Source organism: Sabethes cyaneus, chromosome 1, assembly GCF_943734655.1.
Source record: "Sabethes cyaneus chromosome 1, idSabCyanKW18_F2, whole genome shotgun sequence".
NCBI lineage: Eukaryota > Metazoa > Arthropoda > Insecta > Diptera > Culicidae > Sabethes > Sabethes cyaneus.
Genome location: NC_071353.1, coordinates 74,242,359 through 74,263,286, shown reverse-complemented (window position 1 = coordinate 74,263,286; position 20,928 = coordinate 74,242,359). Strand labels below are relative to the sequence as shown.

The window sequence follows — 20,928 nt, the reverse complement described above, 5'->3', positions numbered from 1 at the left end:
GAATGGGTCGCGCATGCGCAATTGAATCTACGTACGTGCGTGTGTGTGTGTGTGTGTGTGTGTGTGTGTGTGTGTGTGTGTGTGTGTGTGTGTGTGTGTGTGTGTGTGTGTGTGTGTGTGTGTGTGTGTGTGTGTGTGTGTGTGTGTGTGTGTGTGTGTGTGTGTGTGTGTGTGTGTGTGTGTGTGTGTGTGTGTGTGTGTGTGTGTGTGTGTGTGTGTGTGTGTGTGTGTGTGTGTGTGTGTGTGTGTGTGTGTGTGTGTGTGTGTGTGTGTGTGTGTGTGTGTGTGTGTGTGTGTGTGTGTGTGTGTGTGTGTGTGTGTGTGTGTGTGTGTACATAAGTACATAATGAAATACGACGCGCGCTGTTGCCGTATTTGTGCGTGAGGGAATATTCCATTCATCGTCCTTCGCAGTCCTTTTGGATGTTGGAATTTTCCATAGTCGAACACGTCCGTTCGCGTTTCGGTTAATGCGATGTCGTTTTGTGCAAAGCAAATAAATTTTGCTAAGCTTGCGGAGAACGCAACACTGTGAGAACCACATTTCTTTGTCTTTTATTACAGAAATGAGTGCAGTAAGCGCGCTTAATTCTGTGTATGGTTCCTAATTTTGCGCACTTCATATTTTATTAGAAAATTGGAACATTCTCGAATTAATAACTACGAGGACACATACTTTGCTAGACGCGTAATTACGATAAAAAATGTAGGAAGTTGGAATTTTTGACTGGAATCCGGGGTAGGCAGGGTTAGGTACCATGCACAGAATTAGGCGCGCTTACGGTAAACAGAAAGCTGCGCTTGATGTTACAGTGAACTAGACTCTGGTTTATGTATTTATGCGATCATATGCAGTATTATAATTGGAATATTTATCATTATTTAACTCTCTGTATTGAGTTTGAAATCATCATACAATCCGAGAAGGACGTATATTGTCTTAACTATAGCAGACTGATTTTTTTCAATCATAATTTCCTGTCGCTTTGTGTTAGCTTCAGTTTTATATTTAATCCAACGTTTTCTTTCAGTATCTTCGGAAGGACCCCATTCTGGACTAGGCTTTATCATTCGTTTGATTTTTTCCTTAAGTGATTCCTTAGTATCAGCACGAGCTAATATCCATAAAGCCCACAAAAGAATTTGTGAAATTCCAACTACAAACACCATAAATCCGCAGATCAATCCTTCGCTTGGATATTGGCTGCCACCATACGTAGGCCATTCGTATTTAACCAGTGAGTAAACAAAAACAGCAATCATTAACAAAGGTGTCAAGAAACCCCAGCAAAGTCGCCAATAGACACCTACGCGACGTTGAACCATAAACTCTACATCAGTGCACCAGTTGTCGAGGCCATAGATCCAAAATATGACTATTACCTGTACTATTGCTATACTGTAGATTAGAAATGTGCCACCATAATGATCGACAAGATTCAATATCCATTGTCCACCCTGCGAAAGAAATAAACATTATTTATCAATTTGTCAACAGTTTAACCTTCTGGAAGACTTAAAGTTTTACGTATGAAATCGCTGCATATTTACGAAATAATGCAATCCTTCTTAAATTTAATTAGAGTTTTAGAAAAATTGGGTTTCCTATGTCAATATCAAACCACAGACTAACAGACGTAACACTTCGAACAAATTTTGTAACAAAACATCGTTTCATTGACATACCTAAAACTTGGAAAAAACACTAGCATCACCTGGTGTAGTCTTCGCGATACGCAGAGCAGGTCGCTATAAATTTAGCAATGCTATCATAAATTTACTTGTATATTATCCGACAACAGCGCCAGCGCAGGGGAGCGGCGTTCTCGCGCAGCGACTGTTGTTTGAGTCTTGGTTTAAAGGGAAACCGAAAGTGCCTTAAAGATGGCTGGATAAATGGCTACCATTCGAAGCATGTATTGTTTTGCGCCTTAAAAATGCATCTGTATTGGCAGAGCACGCTTTCGCCACGTAATCAGTGCTTCCAGCGCTGTTATAATTTCCTAAAACTTGTAATTCAATTTATCGATCTGCTATGTATCAATGAACGCTCAGCAAACATAATTGCTAATGGAAAATAAATTTAACTGAACATATCGATCATTACATGTTCATAAAAGCGACCAATGTATAATTTGGAATTAGTTAATAGATATTTGGTTACGGACATATTTCGTTGAACTAGCGATTTCCGAAAAAGCAGCAACACAGTATCAAACTTTCGTCACATCAATGAGCTTTTAAAGAGCTTTCAACTTTCAGCGCATCGATGAGCTTAAAGTGAAGTAAACAACCAAACGCAAACGCAGGAATCAAAAACGCAATCCGATGCAAGCGGATTAATTAAACATCCTAGTGATCCTACGCATTGTTACGTTTGTAAAAATATAATTGTAAATAAGGCCACACTGTTAACAAACAGAGCAAAACCGTAGTCGACGATATCGATAAACGATAATAGATTAGCGATTAATCGTACGCACGATCTGTAGAGTCCCCCGGTTGACAAGGCAGCAGAAACAAAAACGATCAGTTTCGGTTCATTGGAGTGCACATCGATAGCAGTAAACAGTTCACCGAATAATGATAAAACGCCATCATCATTCTTTTCGACTCAAGCCACGAGGACAGATAGTCCATTTTGAGAACAGTGCGCGAAAAAATCTTGCCCATCTAGCAAATAAAAAGCTCCTGGAACATCGCTCCGGACGGCAATAGAAAAAGGTAAATGTCATCGATATAAAATCAGCGGAAAGGGACTAATTGCGACCTACCTTTCATTAGTGAGATCGTCTCGTGTACCGTCAAAGTTTCTGTAAAAGCACAGTACTGATTCGTCGAAAGGGAGCAGAAGAGCTGAGAAACCGCTCCAGCAAGAAGCGATCCAAATTCGAATAAAATACGTCAACCCCGTTTGAAGATTACAGCGATCGGCAGAAGACGAAAACTCATGCCGAGACAAAGATCTCCTAGGATTCATTTAGGATTGAAAGCGAGATAAGAGGTAATTACAGCCACTAATCGTTACGAGAAAATTAACAACCGCGTGCATTCCCGGCAGATAAAAATCGGAACTGAAAGCACGACAGCTATATCTTCAGCAGGGAGGTTTGACGATCCAGCAGACCTTCCAGAAGGAAGTGAGTACAATCAGAGTTTAGATGCAACAAGATTTTATAGCAAAATTACGTATTATAACAGGGTTTTTATGCGGAGCTGAAACAGACCGTGCATCGTTTTTTGCGGAGCCGAAGCACCCCGTAGACCGTTTTCATCCGGAACTAAAACCGATGTAGGAGACCGAATTAATACGGACCTAGAACGGACGTAGGACTTTATCTTTGGGTGGAGCTAAGACCGACGTAGGACACCGTTTGTGTCGGGAGCCAAGATAGACTAAGGACACCGTCTTTACGTGAAAGCAAATAGATTGAATTCATCGTCCTGGCCGAAAGTAAACAGCAGGCCGCTGACTCCAGGAAGAATTGGTCGGCAAGCGCTGGCACAATATATACGAAACAAGAATCGGTACTTGGGCTGAGTAACTACGCAGGGATGCCTGCCTAGTGAAGCGCCTTGGCATGCAGCAGCAGAAAGATCAATAGCCGAGATCACGTCACCGGAAGGACCGGAGTATAGCGAGACCGTTCATCGAGAGAATGAGGCACCGTGAGTAAAGAAAAATGACATCTTTGTAAATGCTAGCTTAAGACATAGAGGAGGTTAGAGTAGGAGATAATGGTTAAGGCCAATGAGGCAAGATGGCACACGGTGAGCCAATAAAAGTTTAAAATGTGTATTGCACTTTAGTTGAGATTTTGTGTTTTGCGCAATGTTTTGGAAATTCCCTTTGGTCAATTCAGCAACACGCTGAAGGTTCATAAAGACAAACACAACAGCATTATTCAGTTGCTGCTGTTAATTTTGATTGAATCGGAATGCCTTGATAAAGAAAACAAACCCTTTTTCGGGATGTTTGTAATTAGTGCGGTTGGCTACGAATCAGCTGTTTATGTTTGCAAGCTCCGCTATTTGACATATATTACCAATACTAATGCAATATTCAAATAAACGTTTAGGTTTTTAACGAACACATGAGATGTACAGTACAGTGTTTGTCGCACTAACACAATAACGTTAGCCACTTTCGGTTCCGCCTTAAGTGAAAATTTGAAATGCTCGTTTTTAACTTCAATTACGTAGTCGTGCTAACGTAAGAACTAGAATGACTCCTAAATACCTTTGGACACTTTACTTTTTAGACTAATCTCAAGTTTTTAGTCTTGACCTTGAAATGCGGTCATACATATGGGTCATTCCACGGGAAATTTACAATCAAAATTTTTTTTTTCTTCGGAATATTTTTTGACGTGGGACTACGTCTTACGGCAAGTTTTGAGATAGGGTGTCATTCCAAAAAATCGAAAAATGCGAGCGTCACGAAAAATGAAAGGTTTTGAGCGCTAATAGCTCAGCGATTTTCCGATCGACTTTCAATATTCTTACACCAATCGATCGGAAAATCGTCTAAGAATTGACCCAAATGAAGAAAAGTATGGATTCTTGACGTTGAACTATTGAAAAATTGAAAATAATGAACCTATGTTTTACCAGAATTCTCGCTTTGTGATTGGTTGGAAGATTCTTTACGATGATCTAAACCTATATCAATTTGATATCTGTGCTTCGGAAGTAAGCCAAAACAAGTGACAAAGTTACCTCATTTCAACAAGATTTCTTAACACCGCGGTTAAACCTAGACCATTTTGATGTCCTTGCTTGGGAAGTATGCCAGAAAGAGTGACAAAGCCCCCTTGTACCAACAGATTTCTTACGAACGCGATTAAATTTCTTAATTTGTTGGTACAAGGGGGCTTTGTCACTCTTTCTGGCATACTTCCCAAGCAAGGACATCAAAATGGTCTAGGTTTAACCGCGGTGTTAAGAAATCTTGTTGAAATGAGGTAACTTTGTCACTTGTTTTGGCTTACTTCCCAAGCACAGATATCAAATTGATATAGGTTTAGATCATCGTAAAGAATCTTCCAACCAATCACAAAGCGAGAATTCTGGTAAAACATAGGTTCATTATTTTCAATTTTTCAATAGTTCAACGTCAAGAATCCATACTTTTCTTCATTTGGGCGATTAAACCTAGTCCAATTTGATGTCTGTGTTAGGGAAGTGTGCCAGAAAAAATGACACAAGTTCATTGTCCCAACAGATTGCTAATTCTTTACTGCGAGACGATTAAACCTCGGCGAATTTGATATCTGTGTTGGAAAAATGTACTACAGCTGTAGTGTACAGTTATAATACGACTCTGTATGAATACGCATGCTTGCCGTTCCATTAGAAGTGTAGTGAAAAGATGTGCTGTTGATAAAATAGGATTGAATTGGTAAAATCCCTTCAACGTGGGGAACCATGGGTAATAAAAACAATCTTTAATTTCAGTAAGGTATCAGGAAAGCAATAGTTTGTGGTCTTGATTTTGTTAAATTGTTTTCAAATGCACATAGAAATAACTCTGAAATCTTTTGAGAATTGAACGTATCTAATGTTACTACTTCGATAAATGTTACATACAACGCATGTAGCATGTATATAAGTTGCATATAGCATGTATGCATGAAGAATCGAACGATTACAAGCATGAATACATTCTACTATCACTACAAAGACACTTACATAGTCCTGCGCCACCTATATATGCGGTTGTGTCTTGTACACAACCCCTCTGATTTTTTACGTTCTTTGCTCAAAAAAAATCGACACGTATTTTTCTATTTCGATGTTACTGTTGGAATTCGCAAGATATGATTTTTTAAAGTCCAAACTCCATTTCCAAATTTTGCATGCTTCTTCGAGAAAGATTAACAAATATTTTAAAGTAAAAAAAATCGAGAAAAAAAGTTCCAACTTTGAAAAAATTGCAATTGTTTATAAAAATGCACTATTGAACTATTCAAAACCAATCGAGAGGAGGTATGGTATACCAATTTTGAAAGCTTGTGGAATAGTGAACACATCTGGTAGAAAGTCATTTTTTGATATTACAAACTATGTTTACAATCAGTATTTAAAAAAGTGATTTTTTCGGATTACAATACTTTAAAAATTCATATCTTGCGAATTCCAAAAGTAACATCGAAATACAAAAATACGTGTCGATTTTTTTTGAACAAAGAACGTAAAAAAACTATTCCGAAGAGAAAAAAAAATTTGACTGTAAATTTCCCGTGGAATGACCCATACATTTTAATATTTTTTGAAACGATGGTTGTACATTTGATGAAGGGACGGTAGGGGAAAGAAATGAAAATTTTTGGTGAAGGAGGGGAAGAGCGGAAAGGAAGGGGGGGGGGGATATTGGTAGCTATGCTTGACAAGTAGTCATTTTGACTCCTACCTTTTGTCCAATGCTGGAAGGTGCATGAGTCGAACCAAGCTGTAATCTGATATTATAACCGGATTCGAACCCACAACACCCGCCAGGGCATGTGGTTCGCTGGTACTTGTACCTTTGAACCATAGAGGCGCTGGACAAAAGGAGACCGCAAAATCCACTTCTCAAGAATAGCGACGCGTTTGGTTGGGTTATCGACACATATTGTGCCGCTTCCTACATCAATTGCAGATTACCACCGAGCGAGAAGTTTTAATCTAACTACCCAGGTAACCGCTAAGCACTGAATTAAGCTTGAAAGCTGCTCTATATTTGCAAGTTACATGCTGCCAGATATAATTCAGCATTGTCAATGCATAGCAGCTTTAAAATGGCATTCTCAATGCTGAATTAAAATTCACTTGAAGCATTATGAAAAGCTGCTTAGATGCTCTAAGCGAGCTTTATTGCCGTTACCGGCATCAAAAGAGATTTTGAACACTGCTCACACTTGCAGGAAATCTCCTTACGAACGTACGTGTAATAAAAGAAAAAATGCTTCCCTCTCTTTTTGTCTTACGAAAAATCCTGCACTGCCGATAGAATAAACATCAACACGAATCTATATGGCATATGCAGACGGATAATATGCAAGAAATATTTCTATAGGTACATGTATGCCATCACATAAAAAGAAAATAAAAGGTAGGTAATTCTCCCAAAGCGCAACTTAAGGAAGAAACCTGGGAAGAATGTGGAAAATAAAATCTTTCCCTCCATTCCGCCTTGATGAGCAAATCAAACATCCGAGTTAACCCTCTAACGGGCAACACCGTAAAAACGATGCGATCAAGCTAATGACTATTTTATCATGAAAGTACACACAAAAAAACCTTAAGTTCTGATTTTCATGCAAAAGTAATTATCTGGAGGAGGGCCAGGTAAGAAAAAGTCCAATTTCTCTTTTTCTTTTTTCATGTCTAACGTTCTGCCCAGATGTTTTTTCAATTCAGATATATTACAAAATTAAAATAATGCATGAAATTTACTCATAGAAACATTTTTTAGGTCAATCATTTTGTTCTAGATGTCCTTTTCCTTCAAAAGTAAAAAAGGGAATATTCGGCCATTAATTATTTTCCGAATTTTTCGGAATTTTTGTTTTTGAAAGATAATAACTTTTGAATGCATGGTCAGAATGTTATGATATTAGTATCAAAATGTCAAGAAATCTGTTCTGAACAGATTTTGCGTATTGCCAATTAAAAACAAATTTTGCATGCGCCTCTGGAGCTCCAAAAGCGAAGGCCGGCTACAGACGGTCTTACCCGTTAGAGGGTTGAGAATTTCGGTAATTTAAGTAGAGCTATTGGCAGCTGACTCGCAATTACCATTTACAGATCAACTGGTAAAGGCGTTGCCCTACTCCTCCAAGCCTCGTAATCGACAGATTTGGCTTGCGGTTCAATTCTAACCGAAGAAGAATAATAACAAAAAAGCAATCTTGAAACGTCAACAAAGTACACCCAATTCTTTTTCTGCACGGATTTTTTTACACGGATTTTTTTACACGGATTTTTTTTGCACGACTTTTTTTGCACGGTTTCTCGAAATAACACAGTTTTTCTAAAATTCCACCAACAACGGTTGTACACCCAATTCTTTTTTTACACCGATTCTAGTACGCGGAATTTTTTTTGCACGACTTTTTTGCACGGTTTCTCGAAATAACACGGATTTTTTTACACGGTTTCTCGAAATAACACGGTTTATTTCAATATTTTTTGAAACGATGGTTTATTTTTGCACGGTATTTTTTTACACGGGACGCATCCCCCGTGTAAAAAAAGAATTGGGTGTATTAAGGATAACAGAGAGGCAAGATAAAAAAGGATGTATATATTTTCGCATTTTTTTATGTTTGACGTTTCACCGTTACGGAACAGGCGTTACGTTTTATGACATTTGTAAATCTCCAAGCACTAATGTACCCGGATATTTCGCCAAAACCGGCTTTCTAGTAGCTTTTCATAGGCATATTGAACTACTATGCTGCACGATATGGTGTGCACCATAGGCTAATAAAAAGTAGGGATGGGAACTATCATTAAAAATCGTTACTGATAACTATCAGTAATTCCAGTACGTTACTGATAACTATCAGTAAATATCAGTAATTTCACTCATCAGGGCATTGAAGCAAAAAATAGGAAATTGTAATATTATAACTGCGTTCTTCATTGTAAATTTACTTTCTAATTTACCAAGCGGGCTTTATGGAGGCTCGCGCAACTACGGACCAGATTTTTACCACCCAGCAGATATGTTGGGAGCACATCGTGCCTACGCATCACACGAACCAGTCGATCAAGACCAGCAATTGCATTTATTGGATGAACACGGTTTCCCAGATAAACTGACGCTACTGATCAGAGCTATTCGATCGAGTAGTGTGTTTTGTGCGCATCTCGGGGACACACCCTTCGAGACGCAGCGAGAGTTGAGATAAGGTGACAAGATGACTGATATCATGGCTAGAAACCTTGCGATGGTGGAGGCAACCTACGCCAGGTTGAAAGCAGTAGTCTAGGAAGATCAGATTAATAATAAATACGTCAAAGATTACATACATGAAAGAAAGAGGCTCCAAGGAACCAAACGCGTGCCTCTCACGGATGGTAACCCTTGACGGCTACAAACTAGAAGTAGTAGATGGATTCGTGTATTTTGGATTGCTGGTGACCGCGGACAACATTAGTATGGAAACCCAGCGGCGCATTCAAGTAGGAAATCGAGCCTACTTTGCCCTTCGCTATACGCTACTATCAAGAAACATACGCTACCGTACGAAGCTGATAATGCACAAATCTTTTATTGGGTCAGTAGTTCTTTATGGACTCATAAGGTCGCTCACGGAGAATATACGCGCCCTTGCGGTGTCCGAACGAAAGGGTACTGCGGATATTTGGCGGAGTACAAACTGAAAGCGAAGAGTGGTGGAGACGGAGATTCAGGCATTGTTTGGAGAGAATCCTATCGTACATTTGGCGAAAGTTGATGGGCCAGACACGTCGTAAGAATGCCGGACGATAGTGCGACGGAAACAGTTGTCTTCAACAACCTCGCTGGCACCAGGAACAGGGGGCTCAATGTGCAAGATGGCACGATCACGTCGAAAGTGATTTGTGACTTTTGAGACGACTGGAAAATTGGCGACGAGTGGCCAAAGTTCGAGTTAAATGGAGGTGACTGCTTGAATCAGCACGAGCTACCCCGGCTTTAGGCTACTGACGTTGACTACGATATATTGTGTCATCCACGTTTATCGTACGCAACTACCGACCAATAAGTTTATTCTAACTAATTTTTCTAACGGGACAAAGTTACTATATCAGTAAATATCAATAATAGCGAAACCTTACTGATACTTAGTGATATTATTGCTTACTGATAACTATCAGTAGTTAATGATAGTTTTCCCATCCCTATATCTAGATTTCTTTTCTGCTGCTTTAAGTGCTCACTGGTTACTTGGGTACTTTTTACTTTCAGGACGACGACACTATGCCTTCCGCTCTTCCCCTCCTTCACTAAAAAATTTTCATTTCTTTCCCCTACCGTCCTTCATCAATTGTACAACCATCGTTTCAAAAAATATTAATATATATGTATGACCGCATTTCAAGGTCAAGACTAAAAACTTGAGATTAGTCTATTACATAGGAACGGGGCCTTCCCTCGAAAACCCGCGCCGAGAAACGCGGCTGACACACGCTGACAGACGAACAACGTCACGTGCAGTACCTTGCAAGTCATAAGGGCCGGCATAGTGTCGTCGTCCTGAAAGTAAAAAGTAGTTAGATTAAAACTTCTCGCTCGGTGGTAATCTGCAATTGATGTAGGAAGCGGCACAATATGTGTCGATAGCCCAACCAAACGCGTCGCTATTCTTGAGAAGTGGATTTTTCGGTCTCCTTTTGTCCAGCGCCTCTATGGTTCAAAGGTACAAGTACCAGCGAACCACATGCCCTGGCGGGTGTTGTGGGTTCGAATCCGGTTATAATCTCAGATTACAGCTTGGTTCGACTTGGTCCCTTCATCAATTGTAGAACCATCGCTTTCGGGTAGAATGGCATGCTAATTCGTTGTACATCATCTTTCTGCGGCTGTAACGTAGTGACATTTTTCCTGTGTCTCTTGCGCTCATGCAGACGAATTATTTTATCGACAAAATTATTATCGAAACCGTTGATTCTAGCAGCTTCGTATATTTTATCCCTTTCCGTTACAAAGTCCTCTTTCTCCATCGATATGCTGACAAGGCGGTGTGCCATTGCATTGAAAGCCGCTTGTTGTTGCGCGCCGTACTGGTTAGAATCCGACGTTATGTAGCGTTCCGTGGATGTAGGTTTTCGGTATATGCCAAACTTAAGTGTATTGTCCTCTTTTTTAGTTATTATCAGATCTAGGAAGGGTATTTTTCCATCCACTTCTTTTTCGACCGTGAACTTTATTGTAGGATGTCGGGAATTTTGTCTGAACGTAAAGAAATTCTGGTTCATGCATTGCTCAACTATTGATACATAGGCTTCGATATGGGTATGTGAAGCTCGGCTTCTTTCTAAATGTTCTAGCAAACTTCGTACTGCTTCAGGAACTAGTACACTTGGAAATAGAGCGCTAACGTCAAACGAAACCATAATCTCTCCCCGTCGAACCGTCGTTTTTATTGGCGATGGAATGAAGCTTCAGCTTTTGGTCGGAGTACAAACGGAAAGCAGAGAATGGTGTAGGTATATGAGCCATGAACTTACAGAGATCCACATAGTAGATCTGGCGAAAGCCGGAGAATACGGTGCGTCTGTCCGGTCACGTCGCAAGAATGCCGGACGACTGTGCAGTAAAATTTGTTTTCTTCAAGACCTCCATCAGATATTAATCCTTGCACACTCGCGCCAATTTTTGTAACACGGTTGCTCGCGGGAGACAATAGCCCAAAACCAAAAACCCGAATTAATCCACCTAGCGGCGTGACCTAGCCTTTCTACTGCCGCAATAATCACTATTTAATTCCTCAGGAACATCTACAATTAACTTGACTATATTTTTAAATATCCGTTCTGTATTCCTCAAAATCCTTATTTGCCAGTCAAATTCACAACGAGTTGCGTACAATAATTATATTTTCTTTCCTTGGGTGCAGAAATACTTGTAAGCGTCATTTATGTTACTTGATGAACACCTTATTTAGTTTTATAATATTTACGTGATTAATAGAAACATAATGTAAATACAAAAGATAATTTTTGCAGACTTGAATGAATATATATATAAAATTAGAAATTACCCCTCTAACGGGTCTGCAGACGGCCTTAATATTCGGGCTTTAGAGCCACATACGAAACTTGTTTTAAATTGACAACATGAAATATGTGTTCATAGCAAATTTTTTGATATTTTGATATTAATACCATTCGTTCAAAAGTTAGCATCTTTGAAAAACAAGAGTTCAGAAAAATTACACAGGTCTGCATCAAAAAAACTGCATAGGATTTTTCAACTGATTCTTATAGATTTTTGTCCACTGAATTCAGAAAAAATAATAAAAATTGTCCATCACGTCACGTTTTCATGTAATACTTGTTGAATAATCTTGAAAGTTGGTTTTATACATAAAGCAGCAGAAATATCCCGGATGTAAATTACATTAAAAAATCGATTTTCACATCAGAACTGTATTTATTAATGTAAACCCTTGTATGTTTTGGAAGAAAACCATATACGATGGAGAAACTATGGAGAATATTATTTTAAAGCAAATTTGGTGCGCTCAAATATACCCACTTGCGCTCAGTCGACTGTACTGCTTTATAGAAGCAAATTTGATAAAAGTCATGTATGAAACATTTGTAGAACTGAATGCAATCTACAATCTTTCTGAATTGAATACTCCATTACTTTTGTATTTACGTTGTAATAGTATTGCATCTTTATCCTTAGCTCAAACAAACGTTCTACTTATATAACAAGGCTTAAAGGCCGTCTTTATTATAAATGGAAAAATTAATGCACTACTCTATTCAACAAAATTGTAGATTCTATTCAGCTCTATAAATACTTCTTACATATTTTCTACAGATTTTGCTTCTGTGAGGCACAACAATTGAATTTGCGTAAGTGAGCGTACCTGAGTACATTAACCCAATGTTGAAGGGCAAAAAAGAGTGAAGATAAAAATTTCAGTCCAGTAATATTTTTTCTGTATTTATTAAGTAAAAATTTACTGAAATAACAGAAAAAGATCTTATTTAGGTGTTTTAATACGAATCTGTGATAATAATTTTTCCATCTAATTTGTGACTTTTCCATATAAGAAGCATAATTTGCAAAAAATCTGTACGTGATGGAGAAAAACGGAAATCAGTTTTGGATTCAGCACCCCAAAAAACATATGATTCACCTAAAATATCTCATGCATCTGAAATTTTTTTTATTTTTGCAGACCTGTGTTATTATTATATTTCGCGTTTGAAGAAAAAGGATATCTACAACAAAATGGTTGATCTCAAAATTTTACTATTAGTTTGCTTGGTTTCAATTTTGCAATATATCTGAATTAGAAAAAATAACTGAATAGAGCATTAGATATGAAAAAGAGAAATGGAACTATTTCTTAGCTGACGCTCCTTCAGATAATTATTTTTGCATGAAAATCAAAACTTAAGCTTCTTTTGAATGTACTTTCATGAAAAGATAGTCATTAGCTTGATCGCATCGTTTTTACAATGCATCCCGTTAGAGGGTTAGGAAAACAAGATGAGGTCGAATAGTGCAAAAGCTGTGCCATAAACATGCTTGAAAATGGGAAATATGATCGATATGATTTCCAGTGCTTGTCAATTCGATTTATTTATTAAAATATGATACATGACATAAGATTTCTGTCTTAAAGTGTCACTAACGAAGACAAATCGTACAAAATTACTACCATACAATGTTTTCCTCCTATTTTTATATAAAATTTCTAAGCTCTAGTATCTATTGATTGGAAACAGCATCTATTGATGCGCAAAAATTGTTTGCAATTTATATAAATTTATTTGGAAAAATCAATCCATTAGTATATTAAATCCTATACACCACTATATCTAAATACTTAAATTAACTGCTTTTCTTCGCTTTTTGCTTTTCTTGCCCAATTGCGAGTTACAGCAAGTGAAGAAAATGACAATCGAAATCTGAAATTAAAGAAAAGAAAAAACTTTTTCCGATTGAATCTCACTATAGTGGGATTTCGAATTTGGCATGGTTCGATTTTGGCAACAAAAGTATCCGTTTTTGGCAACACAAAATATTTTACTTCCAAAAGTACGCTTAAATATCAGTCAGTTTCCGCATTACTTTAAATGACGAAAAAATATTGCCCTAAGTGTGTTCATGAAAAAAGTTTGCGGTCGTTGATTTATAACATTTAGTCAATTTCTTAAAGAAACTGACTAAAGAAGTGACAGGTAACTCATTTTCGGTTCGTCGAAACCAAGTGCGCATGAATCTCGGTGAAACCTTTTGAATCTTTTGCTCGAAAACTTGCGGAGTATCAGTCGATGAACGCGGCAGAAATTAATGATTGCAACCGAACGGCAACAAACACCATTGTATCACTACGAAATCGATCCGTGCTGCCTAACGAAAACACCAGGCAATCAAATTTGTATCGTACAGTTCATAAAACTGCCTAAATCTTGAACTCGAAAAAATATTGTCAGAACTTTTTCTAGCAACTTTGAACAGAGTCACGCACAACAATCATCGTTGAGCAAATTAGATTTAATGATGACAGGAGGCCGCGAGTGACTGAGCTCCAGAGGTTGGAAAACTCGCAAAATGAATATATACGCCGAGCATCGGCAAACGGTTTTTATCATGATAAAACAGCTACGCGAGTGGTTCAATTCGCCTATAACAATGAGCATCATACACTCACGCTTCATAGCATCGCTGAATATACGAATATCGTGAGCAACGCAAAAGTGCAAATTACTGCTTTCTGGTGCTTGTAAAGCCACTAACACTACTTTAAACTATTCCCTTTTCGTGGTAATATTATTTTGAATACTTTCTGGCGTCCCCGGACATTCTATATCCGATAAATCGAACACACTCAATGTTCAATATTCAATTTTTGAACGAATTCTGATGTTCACATTGAGGTTCTGTTCGTGATAAAATTCAAAGCTGATGCGTGCATTATCGCCGAGGCAGGTGAATAGTGTGTGTTCATGAGGGATGTTCATCGATTCAAACGATCACTTTTTCGCGAATTCTCCAACCACTGCTGAGCTCCGATGCCAGTTCTTTAGTCAGTTTCTTTACAATTTCTAATGCATTTACATTCAATTTTGTCATATCAAAAAGGGTCTCGATTTTGGCACGGTTTCGATTTTGGCAACATAGGCGACACGCATTCATACATACATACATACATACATACATACATACATACATACATACATACATACATACATACATACATACATACATACATACATACATACATACATACATACATACATACATACATACATACATACATACATACATACATACATACATACATACATACATACATGGGGTCAGTCCCGGCGTAGTGGCTAGCATTCACGCCTCTCACGCCAAGGACCCGGGTTCAAATCCCAACCCCACAGAAGTCACGAATGACATACGCTGTTAAAGTGACTATAATCTAACAAAAAAACCCGATTTAATCCACCTAGTGGTGAAAGGAACCTTTGTTATACGGTCTTACTTGCTATTTGAGATAGAAACCGACACGTCTTCGGAGTATAATCCACCTATTGGTTAACGTTGCGTAGTGCGTTGGTTTACATAAAATTTTTGAAAATTGAATACGTTTACAAAATTTGAACAAAATATGACCACTTATAAATTTTGATAGATCCTTTTTTCATGAAATTGCTGAATAAGGATAAGTAAGTTGTTAATAATTTGAGTAAGTGCAAGTAAAAGTAGGTTGTAAGAGCAAATATTATTCTTTAACATATACATTGCGTAGTAAAGGTCTAGTTTATAGATTTTTGAACTATGCATAATTTACTGTAATGCCTATTTGATTCACACCAATAAAGTTTTCTAGAATAAATTTCATTAATTTTTATTAACCTTCGGTTACTCACGCTGTTGTATTTTATATAACACGTGTAGGTTTTTGAACGCCATATTGTTATAAAGTTACAAATTGTTGTGTAACTAACGTATATTCTTCAATAAACTTGTTATGAGCAAAATGTCGTAATTATTCAATGCATTAATACTTTAAATTGTTGGGAAAATTGATCAGCATAAACTGACATCACAGAAATGAAGCAATCAGCATATGGGGTGTACCGGAATTGGCCTGGAATTTTCTCTCGTTTCTTCATATGGAAAAATGGTGTCTGTATGCATCAAAACAATCAGCAATAATGTAAAATGTTTAAAATGTATCCGTCTGTTGGTAGTCGAGTAATTCGGGGTCAAAATTAGGGTATTTTTTATAATCAAAGTTCTACAGTTCCTAAACAAGCAAACATAGAGGTATACTATATTCAGCAAAGTTGTGTATTTTTACTATTTGTGCAACTTTGTAATACATGAAAAAGTCATACAACAATTACGAAAAGAGCTAAAATAAAAAACTGATTTCACTAATTCATATACAATAAATAATATTTTTCTATCTTCGCTGAAGAGATAGGGGGTTACTGTCTTCAGCAAAATTTCTTGTAATAATATACTCTAAAACTTTGCAGAATACATCAATGTGTTATATTGAAACTGAAGAAAAATAATTTTTTTATTCCACTTTTAGGGGGATTAATCAAAATTTAAATTGCACCAGACGATAGAACTTTCAATTTTAAGAAATTCTTCCAAAGGTTCCATAAACCTAAAACCAAGTTTTCCCAGTCAAAACTAGTGCGCATGTCTCTTTGGCTTTGCACTATGGGCCAGAAATTAAAATTTCGGGACAAAAATATTTGCGGTTAAACAGCATGTCTCAGCTCAAGGTGGTCTTCGGCAATTTTTTGAATAAAAAATTGATGCATATTTTGAAGGGGTCATCCAATATTTAAGCGTTACTTAAACAACAATTTAAGTAATAACTTTTTGAGTAAACTTTTTTTTACCTTTTTGGTTCCAAAATATTAAAGATAAACCGATTTCAAGTAATTTTTCTGAAGATATGAAACTTCTACCTTTTACCCATTTTCAGCAATAGACCTTTGTTTATAAACGACCCCTCAAATCACATTTCTTCTTGTAACATGTTTATTTCAACAGACAGCTCAATGTGTTGTTCTAGAAAATATTTTGCACATAAAAGAGGAATATTTTTGCTGAAGACTGTTTTGCTTTATATGCATTAATTAATAAGATATAACTGGTTTTACGTTAAAAACCGTCTGATGAAAAATCCGAATATCTTAGCCATCTGCAAGTATCTGCAATTAGTTTGCATACCAATTTGTAGGGAATTATTAAAGCTATCTGCCCAAATGTGTATTTCAGAGAATACCTGAGAATATCATGGCTGGGAATACCTGGGAATAGTGCGGATTTTTTTTTCATACATTTTATAACTTAATAAATATGCGTCCTAGCGTCAAACAGTCTTCACAGAAAATATGTATTTTAACATACTAAATAACTTTGTAGAACACTTGAAAGCAATAAAATAATCGTGTGCAAAGTTATTGAGTGCAATTGAGTTTTAAGCGCTCTTTTTTAACACATCATTATATTTCGTAACCGGTAAGAGATAGATAGTAACTTAATTCAGCAAAGTTGCTTATTTTAGTATTTTCTGAAACTTTTGGAGAAAAAAACTTTTTTTTTTAAATTAATTAAGAAAACAAAAGTTTGTATCACCCTAATAGATGAATTCATGGTCACCCTAATAGTGCAGAAAGATGCGCTATATTTTATTATTTTACTTCTCCGAAGACACCACCCTTGAAAAAATACACATTTTTCATCAAACGGTTTTTAGCCTAAAAACAGTTATATCTTATTAATTAATGCAGAAAAAGCAAAACAGTCTTCAGCAAAAATATTCCTCTTTTATGTGCAAAATGTTTTCTAGAACATCACATTGAGCTGTCTGTTGAAATAAACATGTTACAAGAAGAAATGTGATTTGAGGGGTCGTTTATAAACAAAGGTCTATTGCTGTAAATGGGTAAAAGATAGAAGTTTGGTATCTTCAGAAAAAATACTTAAAATTGGTTTATATTTAATATTTTGAAACCAAAAAGGTGAAAAAAGATTTACTCAAAAAGTTATTACTTAAATTGTTGTTAAAGTAACTCGTAAATATTGGACGACCCCTTCAAAACATGCATCATTTTTTCATTCAAAAAGTTGCCGAAGACCACATTGAGCTGAGACACGTCGTTTAACCGCAAATATATTTGTCCCGAAATTTTAATTTCTGGCCCATAGTGCTTTGGGCCATTGTGCGCGCGAATAACCCGTATTACAAAAGTTGGCGCGAGTGTTGGAGGGTTAATATCTTTTGATCGGCAAAACCAATTCTACTGAAATTTTGCAGATATATTTGCATCATTAAAATTTCTAATCTGATGTCAAAATAATTCAAACTAGATAAAGCATCTTAGATGAAATGGTTATAAATTATTATAAATTTTAATGTGTTGTATTCAATTGCTCGTAACTTTCAAATTGAACGTCCAATCAAAAAACAAATCAATAGTGATCTATTAGGCTATGTTATCTTTCAAATGAGACTAATAGCGCCTAAGTCGGTTTAGCCATCTCTAAGAAACAGGCGATAATTATTATCTTGTCAAAACAGGTTTTTTTAGGATAACTTTTAAACTACTTGTTTGTTTTCAATAAAATTTACCCAAAAAATTTAGCGTTAACAAGAGCTTTCATTCGATACCAAGATCGTTGAAATCGGTCACTTGGTTTCGGAGAAAATCGTGTCACGTAATTTTCACGTTTTTACTTATAACTTTTAAACGAAATGTCGGACCTCGAACTAATTCAATAGTGATATACTAGGCTATAATACCTTTCAAACAAAAGTAATAGCGAACAAATCGGTTCAGCCATCTCCGAGAAACAGGCGATAGAAAAGTTGCGCCCCGCACATACATACACACATACACACACACACAGACATTGCTCAGTTCGTCGAACCCTGTCGATTGGTATATGTGGCTCGGCCCTCCGGGCCTCGGATCAATTTCGTGTTTTTCGACCAATTCCTAAATCTTTGTTATAGCATAACAAAGGTAAAAACATACATACATACATACATACATACATACATACATACATACATACATACATGCATACATACATACTTACCTACATACATACATACATACATACACAGGCACATACATCACACACATTGAATACAATCAACATTTGATTGATATGTTTTGATTTTACACGTTTTAACGGTTTAATATACGGTGCTTAAGTGTTAAAGTTTGAATAACTTTTGAATGAACCGTCCGATTTTCAATAACTCGGATTCGTTTGATAGATCTCAACAGTAATTTTCAAATGATAATAAATCGTATAATGTTTTTCATTGAATTAATGCTTATATGTTACAAAAATATGATTTAAATACTATTTTTTCACATTTCTTTATTTAACTTTCAAACTACAAGTCCAATCGTCATGAAATTTGGAAGTTAAGGGTTTGCAAGGCTCCTCTTTCATATGCAATCAATTTTGTTCAAATCGGTTAAGGGACCTATCAGATAATGAAGTCCCATATTTTTCGTATTTTTATACATAACTTTTGAACTAAAAGTCCGATCAGTATGAAATTCAATAGCGACCTATGGGACACCTAGACCTTTCATTTGACACTAAGAACATTAAAATCGGTCCAGCCATCTTCGAGACAAGTGAGTGAGATTGAAAGCGTCACACACACACACACACACACACACACACACACACACACACACACACACACACACACACACACACACACACACACACACACACACACACACACACACACACACACACACACACACACACACACACACACACACACACACACACACACACACACACACACACACACACACACACACACACACACACACATATATATATATATATATATATATATATATATATATATATATATATATATATATATATATATATATATATATATATATATATATATATATATATATCTATACCTATAAAGAAGGATTTCTGTCTGTCTGTCTGTCTGTCTGTCCGTATGTTCCTTATAGAATCGAAAACTACTGAACAAATCGGCATGAGAATATGCATGTAGAGGTTTTATGGGGCCAGGAAAGGTTTTAGTGATGGTTAGAAACCCCTCTCCCCACTAAGAGGGGGGGCTCCCATACAAATGAAACACAAATTTCTGCATAACTCGACAACTAATCAAGCAAATAGAACAAAATTTGGCATGTGGGTGTCTTCGGTGACAAGAATTTATTCTACGGTAAATTGAGACCCCTCCCCTCTTTATAAGGGGAATTATAACTCCTCTCCTCTTTAAAAGGGGGGGCTTCCATACAAATTTCCTCATAACTCGAGAACTAATCAAGCAAATGGAACCAAATTTGGCATGTGAAGGTTTTCGAGGGCAAGAATATTTTCTATAGTAAATTAGGACCCCTCCGCACTTTAAGAGGGGGGGCTCCCAGGGATGGTTCGATCACTTTGACTCAATTTTGATTCATTTGACAGTACCGTCTTAACGGGGCCAAATATGACAAAGTTATATATGGGGCATTGGTAGGAAAGGTTATTATCTATAATTTTGCTCAAAAAAGTTTTGCTGTATCTTTTGTAGTTATAGCGCTACAATGCTAGTATCTTATTACTGACTAAATGAACGTTCATTTAGTCACTGATGAGTTACTAGCGTTGTAGCACCGTAACTACAAAAGATACAGCAACACTTTGTTCAGAAGAATTGTAGATTAGAACTAGTTCTACAAATGTCCCATATGTAACATTGTCATATTTGACTCGGCTGAGACGGTACTGTCAAATGAATCAAAATTGAGTCAAAGTGATCGAACCATCCCTGGGGGCTCCTGTACCAAAGAAACACAATTTTCCTCATAACTCGAGAAGTAATTAAGCAAATGGAACCAAATTTGGCATGTGGGTGTTTTTGGAGACAAGAATTTTCTCTATGATGAATTGGGACCCCTCCCCGTTTTAGGAGGGGGGGATCCTATACACATGAAATACAAATTTTCTCATAACTGAAGAACTAATCAAGCAAATGGAACAAACTATGGCATGTAAAAGTTTTCGAGGGCAAGAATATTTTCTATGGTAAATAAGGACCCCTCCCCACTTTAAGAGGGGGGGCTCCTATACAAACGAAATACAATTTCCTCATAACTCGAGAACTAATCAAGCAAATGGAACAAAATTTGGCACGTGGGTGTTTTTGGAGACAAAATTTTTTTCTATGATGAATTGGGACC

At 36.9% G+C, this 20,928-nt stretch overlaps 1 protein-coding gene across 1 annotated transcript in view; it reads right to left on the bottom strand.

The window, feature by feature from the left end:
- Positions 1-882: 882 nt before the first annotated feature.
- Positions 883-20,928, bottom strand: part of LOC128745831 (sodium-dependent nutrient amino acid transporter 1) — a 321,231-nt gene continuing 301,185 nt past the window's right edge. Inside the window, exon 10 of the mRNA XM_053842903.1 lies at positions 883-1,458. Coding sequence (XP_053698878.1) covers positions 883-1,458 — 576 coding nt within the window. The remainder of the gene's footprint in view (positions 1,459-20,928) is intronic.